General features: G+C 35.5%; 1 protein-coding gene across 1 annotated transcript; it reads right to left on the bottom strand.

The window, feature by feature from the left end:
- Positions 1 to 3,760: 3,760 nt before the first annotated feature.
- On the bottom strand, positions 3,761 to 7,807 carry LOC134839313 (zinc finger protein 236-like). The gene is made up of 3 exons (XM_063854815.1): positions 7,527 to 7,807; positions 4,980 to 6,508; positions 3,761 to 4,085 (listed from the first exon to the last, which is right to left on the bottom strand). The coding sequence occupies exons 2-3, from the start codon at positions 6,478 to 6,480 to the stop codon at positions 3,895 to 3,897; spliced, it is 1,692 nt and encodes a 563-aa protein (XP_063710885.1). The 5' UTR covers positions 6,481 to 6,508; positions 7,527 to 7,807; the 3' UTR covers positions 3,761 to 3,894.
- Positions 7,808 to 9,147: the final 1,340 nt, after the last annotated feature.

Raw genomic sequence — 9,147 nt, 5'->3', positions numbered from 1 at the left:
GTTTGGACGCCTTAAACCGGAGGTCGCCTCCTCGAAATTTCAAAGGCGACTGACTTTTCGACCGCCACGACTAATTTTGCAACCACCGCGACTAATTTTGCGACCACCGCGACTAATTTTTCGACCATCGCTACCGAGAGACGCAATTTCCAAAATTTGTCCTTGACCTAAAACACTGTTCAGGATAGGAATTTTGGGTCGCAGAAGTAACATTTCCTGGATCGACAAAGTCAAAAAAATAGCGGGAAGTCATCCGCTGAGTCCAATTGCGAAGCAGATTCAACAAATCTCAAGTATTATTGGTTGATTTCCACTATTTTATCGTCCGCATGTTTTACATTCATCAGAGACAATTTAAAAACCTGCAGGCGTGTTAATGGGGTCAATTGTGTAGTTAGCGAGGTTGCATAATTCATCAATCCTTATCTCATGTGTTTTTCGAATACTGGTTACACTGATTGGTTGACCTTTCAACCTTGACCGCTTTTATTTTTGACTGAAGTGTGTCTCTGAGCTGAAAGATCTTGATAAAAAAAAATTTAAGTTCCTAGTCTTTCAAAGCACTGGGTGATTTTTTGGTTGTGCTTAAGTGCAATGGGTGCAGAATAAACTCAACTCGAAAACGACTTCTTAGGTTTTTATAAAAACAGCTTTCAGCTTAAATCTGATGTCATTCACCGCACTTACAGGAAGAAAACGGAATTGCTGACGAAACCTCACTTTGATTTCTAAGCAAGCTATTCAAGCTTGAGAACTTAAAGTTTTCTTTTAATGCCATTCAAGCTTTGAAATTATTCAAATTAGTTCATAATTTAAGTTTTTCTCAGCAAGCTTTCAAGCTACGAAAATTTGCAATATTTCAAGTTTTTTCATGGACCAAATCGGTTGGTGAAAACCTTAATTTTTCTAAGCAAGCAATTCAAGCTGAAATTTTGAAAAACTTCAAATTATTTCATAGATCGAATCACTCGTAAAAAGTTCAAGTATTTTGAAGCAAACGGTTCAAATTATGAAGATTGAAATATTTCAAGTTCTTTCATAGACCGAATCACGTGAAAATTTTAAGCTTTTTTAAGCAAGTTACTTAATTTCAATTATGAAATTTTAAAATATTTCAAGTTATTTTATAGATCGAATCACTCGTAAGTAAAAGTTTTAAGTTTTTTGAAGCAAGCTATTCAAACTATGATTTTTTGAAATATTTCAAGTTAACTCATAGACCGAATCACTCGTGAACAGTTAAAAAAATTTTATGCACTGAAGTTGCTGAGTCTCGTTGATTCGTTTCTGACTGAAAAGAATCTGTGCACGCAATTTTTTAGAAAAAAAAGGAGACGTAAAGCTTTTAACAAATTTATCGGACGACGTCTGAAATGTTTTGAAATAATTCTGACTTTGAGACAGGGAAAAGGCGTTAAAATAGCAATCGAATTTCCAAAACTTCACTAGAACTCATAAGGCACAAACAAATTTGCGCTTGATAGCCCCGTAAACATTAGGTCTTTAAAAAAGTTTTTTTTTCATTCAACAACGATTTGCCAAGTAATTTTTCAAAGCAAAAAACGCCGACAAAATGGCAACCGCGAACCTTCAAAATAGAATTTTTAGTTAGTTCAAATTTGTAGGACAGAATTATTTCAGAAATTTAATGCGCTGTCCGAAAAATTTGTAAAAATCTATAACGTCTAACCTTGAAGTTCAATCGAATTCATTTTGTTTAAATAGTTCCTGACTTTTTTCAAACAAATTTCTAGAATGTTCTAGACTGAATGATTCTGAAACGTTCTGATTTAAGCTTTTTCAAACGTTGCACTCGATCTTATGCAACATCTCATGAAACATCTCATGAAACATTAGGTATTATGCTCAAAACATGTCATTCATTTAATATATAAGATTCAAAGCAGCAATACCCCCGAAGAGGTCATCAAGCTGGCGTTTGATCTTTCATGTCTTGAGTTGTAACCTTTCAGAGCTTCACATTTTCTAATCACCGTTAAAAAAACAGAAAATTGCCGAAGCAAAGAAAGTCTGCTAAAGGCATGAAAACATGCTGATTTGTCTCAAATTACAGTTTTAATCTTTAAAAAATTATAATTCTACAGCTTGTTGACACAAAACGAGTTTAATTAACAGCTTTACTCGAAAAACATCAAAGCACTTTATTTGCCGATAGATCGATGATTTGACCGAGTCAATGGTTCGGCGGTTTATCAGCTTAAAAACATGAATCGAAGCGAAAAATATATCATATTAACGTATTGAAGTTACAAAACGTGTTGATTACAGTAGCAAGTTTATGACTGATTCGTTCAAATAAAAACCGCTGTTGGCAGTACTCATAGGTTGAGTATGATAAAATGAATACGAAAAATTTATTTTATGAACAAATCAAGATTTAAGATTTGTGAAATTGTCTGCGTTTATCCTTGACCTAAAATTCTGCGGTTATGCTTTCTGATGTTTGAGAGCAACATGTAAACAAGACTGCTCGTATCAGGGCGAAGCCCTGAATGTTCCGACTGCCTTTTAAGTTTTATGAAGCAGCAGTAATAACATAAAAAAATTAAATGAAATAAAATAAAAAGAAAAAAATTTTTTTCTAAAATTTGAAAATTTTTTTGGAAATCATTCCCCCACACGCCATATAAAGTACAAAAGGATAAATTTCGCTCCTTTTACCAAATCAATTATGGCAAATAAGCTTCGTTCAACTAATTTGGAACGATTTATAAGACGGATTAAATCTCCGCTTATGCGTTAATAGTGCGAATTATATCGCGTGTTAATTGTCCCAAATTGGTCAAATTGGCCAAAATGGCAATCTTTAAACCCTCATAACTTTACGAAAAATAATCACAGGTAAAATATCTTTTCAAATTTGAGCTCAGGACAACAATACCTTTTGAATGATATAAAAAATTCCGTCAAAAATGGCTAGTTAAAAAGTCAAAATTTGTCTGAAGAAAAAAAAAACCCACCCCGAGCACAAATATTCCGTCACTTTCGTATCGAAAGTCGGAACAATAATTGGCGCAGAAAACAGAGTAATTTAAAAATGTCAATTTCTGGAGCTCGGAAAATAAGTTTGGTCGGCTTGTTTGATGTTTGATGTTACTTATCCCAACCAACGAAACTCTTCTCACCGCAGAAAGTTTTGTGCAAATTAAGGACCTAGTTGCACCTTTGAGTTGTAATGCTTGAATTGATAACTTAGACTCAAAAATATAAATTTATCGGCAAACTGATATAATTTTAGTAAAAATTGGGTTTTCAAAATCATTAATTTCAATCTGCGTACTATATTTATATTGCATTCGATACTTCTGTTCTGTAGCAAAAATAATTGAAAAGATTTGTCTGTATAAAGCAGAAAATTCATTTTTGTTTTATCTACAGTTGGTGCTTTTTTGTGGATTTGGAGTCGTCAACAATTTCTCGGATGTTTCTTAAAGATAGCTTCTTGCTCCATTTACGGCGCTGGCGGGGGGGGGGGGGTGGGGGTGAGGGCGTCTATTTAATTTTTATATTCAATTGTTTCCAGAGGGACTCCTCGTGTTACTATTTCTTACGCTCCCATTTTTGGCACGCCATTGATTTGGGGGATATTTAATGAGGAAGCTATAAGCGTGCCGACTCTTTGCATGGCTAAGGAGTCGTGATAAGATAGGGGGTTTTCGATAAAATGTTACCAACTTTTTTTGCAATGTCTGGTCTTTTTGAGGAATTGGACAACCTGACTTGAGAAGAGGATGCAACTTTCGAAAAAAATTCTGTGTCAGAAGAAGCTTCTGAACAAATATGGAGACATTTTGAAACCTACAAAAACGCATTACCTCCCCCCCCCCCTCCTCAATTTGAAAAAATAGACCCCTTCAAACGTTGCTTGAAGTGTCAGAACTCGTTGCGGTTTTTGTGTCTGTTGATGTGAACTTTGAGGTGGTCTGAGCGTGCGAATTTACGGCTGCATATGTGGCACTGAAAGGGCTTCTCCTTCGTGTGCACTCTCCTGTGTCTGCCCAGTTCGTCTGACCTGTTGAACCTCTTAAAACATCCCTTCCAATCACACTTGAACGGCCTCTCACCTGAACAAAACAAATATCGAGACTTATTGCAGAAAACTGATGCAACTTCCTCAGATGTTACAATTTTCCACTACCTGTTCTTAATATCTTATCTATAAAATGGTTAACAACGTCCAATTACGCGCCTAAGTAAAGGACTCCTCCTCTAAATCGGATTAATAACATCTAAATGCAAAGCGGTTTTTACAAAAAATGTGCAGCAGCTATCCTCCGTTATGAGCAGAATAGATCGCGCAGTGGTCCTTTATACCCTCGTGGAAAAAATTAAACTTTAACAAAAACTTGAATGGCAACCAATACCAATCAACTTATACGTATGATCTCTATTTCAGCCAATAAGACTTTTTATCCTTACAAGGGAAAAGGATCAAACATACGAGCTATTCGGCTCACCGAGAGAAACGCATTCGTGCCGTGTATAAAAGTTTTTTTTTGCTGGTATACGTTGCCTCACCCTCAAACAACGAAACTGATCAGCGTGGATTTGAATCACCGACCACTGGATTTAAAAGCGGGGGTAAATCCACTGTAGCAATCCTAGTCAGGGATAAATAATCAAGAGGGGAAAATTATCTCTTTTTTTCCCGAAAAGCACACATGCGATTATACATTTCCTTTATAAGCCTTTGTGCAAAAAATTACCAATTGAAGCGAAGCAGAAGGATTTTCTCTTCTGCTGGGTACGAACGAGTTTAATATTTGTATTCCTTTCTAGCTCATCTTTAAAAAATAAATTACACCTATTTTCATATGAGAAAAAGGAGAGATTTTGTTCTGAATAGTTTTAAAAATCTATGAAGAATCAAGATGAGAGAATTCTACAAAAACAACCAGAACTTGGTAAAATTTTTGCATAGGAAGACTAATTTGAAAAAATTAAATTAAGTTTCCCACCTGTATGCATGCGCATGTGGATTTTTCGTTGAGACCTCCGCGAGAAGACTTTGTTGCACGAAGGTTCCCAGCATCTGAACAATTGCACGTAATCCTTTCGCCTCTCTTTTTCAACGTTGCTTGCAAACTCCTCAAGGTTTTTATTTCTGCAACTAAAAACCGGCTGGAGAGAATGCGCATCGAAATCCGGTTTTCCCCGGTCTTCGTCAAAAGGCAAATGATGCGCTATACATGCAAGTTGCTTCGTCGCTTGAACATGGTTTACAGATTGACCAACAGTGAAACCCTGATTGCCGAAGTACCTGGTCATAATATTACCACTATCGTTTGAGGAATTAATTGGGCCGTTGATGTTATTTGTGATTAAGAATCTGTGCTCAAAAAATGGTTGAGGTTCACAAAATTGCTTTTCGCTTTGATTTGGTTCGACCTTCAAACATCTTTGGTTTTGTTGGAAAATTCCGTTTTGCTCTTGGCATGTATATACAGGGTTATAACTAATAACATAGGTTTGGTTTTGAACAAAAGGCGGGGAATTTTCCAGAGAACTTGAGTCTAGCGATGAAGCGATGGTTGCATTAGACAATGAAGGGGGAGAGATCTCGAAATTAGATGGTCCACCTACGCTCGTTTCGCTGATAACGGTCACTTTCTGCAGGAATGATTCTGCTTCTAATTGACAGCACGCTTCATTTTGTAATTGATTCGGATCGATCGAACCACGAGGGCTGTTTGCATGCATTTCAAGCTCATGTCCATTTATTACCGATGGTTTCCGTTGAAATGAGTGAAAAGTCATTTTGCTTGAGTCCGGTGCGAAATTTCCAGAATGGTTTCCGTCTAAATAAAGCTGGTCCCTTGAAACATTGTAAGATTGAGGCGCTTTGTATGACTTACTGGCTCCAATGAAGAAGCTTTCTGGCTTCTTTTGTTCTGACATTGACTCGCCCGTGGTGTTATCATCCAGAAAATTTTCAACTGATTCTTGATAATCGGACAACCCGAAACTTTGTCCTTCGTATGTTTCTATTTGGTTGCACTGGTTTGAAAAACTACAATGTTCTGACGTTGAAAAACTTCTTCTGAACTTACTTGGACTCAATTTGCCATGAAGTATCAATTCTGGGGGCCCTTGCATAAAATACTGCGAGGTGTTGACTAAAGGATTTTCTTGTAATGACTCTTCCTCGTTCATCAGATCTATTACACCAGGCATAGTATCTTCATCAAGATTGCAAATTGGAGATAAAAATTTGGTATTTCCATTTTGAATTCGCATTTTCGCCAATTTGCTACAATCGGCTGAATTATTGGTATCCCAGCTATGTCGAAATGTCTGCTGATTCTCTAAAACATCTGTAGTGGAGAATGATTGGCTCATTAGGTGTTCACTTGGCAGAAAGTCGAATTGGTTCTGTGTGGCTATAGATTTGAAAATATTTTCATACTGAGTAATTTGAGATCTTTCTTCGTCGGAGAGTACAGAACTGAAGTTATCCATCTTTATCGATAGTTTTTCTTCTGAAAATCTAAAACAAATTACAGACTTAATTAAATCAATAATGATCATCAGACTAGAATAATGTATACGCCGTTAATTAATTAAAAACACCAATCAAAAATTTCACTGTTTGGTGTCATAGCACACTTAGGATTCCATAAATAAAAATCAAAGTTGGTTGAAGAAATAGACTGCATAAAAAGTCCCTAGACTAATACATGTATCTTGATTTTATGACCTGTTTTTTATGATTTCATCATAATATCGATAAAAGCGAACGGCTGTTTAACATTGACAGACCTAATCAATGATTGGGTCGTAAAAACAAAACTTGTCTGAGAGGTCAATTATTTGAGAGGTGCGAAGTAAGCTCATGTATAAATTTGACAAAAACTCACATTAGAATATCAGAAAGTTTTCTTCTCTTTCTGAAAAAAATCAAGGTTGCGTATGCTTGATCAACAACTAAAAAGGAACCAGAATAAAAAATGAAAAAAAGATAGGCTGAGCGAAGAAACTAAATCTGAATTTGAAAGAGCATTGTTTCGAATTTCTGTTGAAATTATCTGAAAAAGGTTTCTCAAATCACATTCTAACATGCAGACATGCAGTTCCAAATAAAAGCCCTGAAATTGGTACTGCTTACGGTGGAAGACGTTGGTTTGAAAACTTTTGAAGAAGAAACTGAAATTTATCTAAAACAGTCAGTGAGGAAAAGGTGATGATTATTCTGGTTTCAGCAAATCGTTTAAGCTTTTCGTTTAAGTCAGTTTCCTCATTGTACCACTGTTTTTACTAAAAAAGAAAAAATTGCCTCCAATTCCAGTGGGGTTTCCAGGAATTTTTCGAAGAGCAATCCAGGTGCGGCGCACATTAACAAAACAAAACAAAATTTGATGACAAACAAAACAAAACAAAACAAAACAAAACAAAATTTGATGACAAAAAATGGATGTTGTAAAGTAGTAGGGAAGGGACCCTTTGGGTAGTCAAGGTGTCGAACCTTCAGGGACATTCTTTAAAGTCTGCATCCAAAAACTTTCTACCTGTTTGATCCGGAGAAGTTCCACCAACCACGGATCACCCTCGTGCTCGTGCTTCGCAGGCAGCAGCCGCTAACTTCAGTCAGAGAAACAGGAGTAGTAATGTTAAATACCCATCATTATTATTCTTTCATATCTTTTTGAAGTAAAATCGATCAGTCAAAAACTGATTTTCGCTGTTGCTGTCACTGCAGTTTCAATTATTATTGGTTCGCTCTAAAGAAGTTCTTTCAACTTTCATTGATAAAGTCTATAAAAATATAAAATCTACTTTAAATCAGATTTTAAATCACATATTTTTTCAGCTGTATATAAAAAGCGCAGCTAATCCCGACTCAATTAAGTTGTCACTTAAATCAGTATTCAACATTCTCTTCAGTTTTACAATTTAAAAGTTATGTTTTGATTACAATATTGGTTTTTTAAACTAACAAAAAAGCTCAGTACATATGCTAAAAATCTGATGGTCTTTCAGACATATGGACTTAAATACAGATCTTTTTTGTGCTTCAGATTTTCGTAGGTGAAAATTTTCGTGAGTTGTACATGTTATGTATCAGAAAAGTATGTAGGTGGTAAACCAGAAATTAATTAGTAGGTGAGCTTTATCATTGTCGGCGCCAGAAGACACAAACAAAATAATTAACTGCGAGCACTTTTTTCTCCAAGCTATCTACTAAAAAACGTCCTTCAGGAGGAATGTTTGGTCAAAATAAAACCCTCTCGGCAAAAAAGGTTAAAACAAAAAATATTTCAGCTGGTTTTGAGAGACAGGAATGATTAATTTCAGTTTATTGATTGCGAATAATGATTTCTGTCAAGTTTTCTTTGCTTGTTCTATCTTGAACGTAAAATCATCCATCGTTACTATAGTCACGTTCTGAAATCCTGCCGACATCAAGCTTGCTATGACTCCCGGCAGGCCTAAAATCCCTCGATCTCAGAAAACATTAAGCCAGTCAGGTCTTTTTCCTCATTTACTGACGTTTATTCAGGGTTTCTGGGACCCCAGGTCTCCCTGCCAAAATTCTCAATAGGCATTTGAATGTTATTGATACGAAACAAATGGCAAATAAATCAACCAAAACAAGCCTAAACTAGGCACATAAGAAAATCAAAAAGCATGCTAGACTGCCTCTATTATTTTCATTAAAATTCAAAAATCTTGTTCAGAGATAGTAAATACGGTTTACAGGGTTTTTCGCATTTTGCATGTTTTTTTTTTGTATAAAAGATCAAATACAAAAAATGAATACCATTGAGCTTTCGAGACTCAGATTATGCACTTCTTTGAGCTTTGAAGAACAGCTAAGAGATATCGCTTCAGTTAGAGCGAAAAACTAATTATAGTTTCTTAATTAACCGTAAGTTTCAATTTTTAATTTTCTTACGCAACCATCTGTCAGTTAGAAACAGACGAATTAGATGTAACAAGACTTAGACGCAAGAAAACGCAATCTACAGTTAGAAACAGACGAATTAGAATAAAAAGACGTAAGACATCGTTGTGATTTTTTTCGTTGTTTTAGTACTGGTTTATATCAAATGGCAAAAAAATAGATTATCTTGAGATTATGGAGAAAAAAAAATATTTTGGCGGAATTAAAATATGATATAATCGCGG

The sequence above is a fragment of the Symsagittifera roscoffensis genome, chromosome 2 (assembly GCF_963678635.1).
Source record: "Symsagittifera roscoffensis chromosome 2, txSymRosc1.1, whole genome shotgun sequence".
NCBI lineage: Eukaryota > Metazoa > Xenacoelomorpha > Acoela > Convolutidae > Symsagittifera > Symsagittifera roscoffensis.
This window is presented reverse-complemented; position numbering and strand designations above follow the sequence as displayed.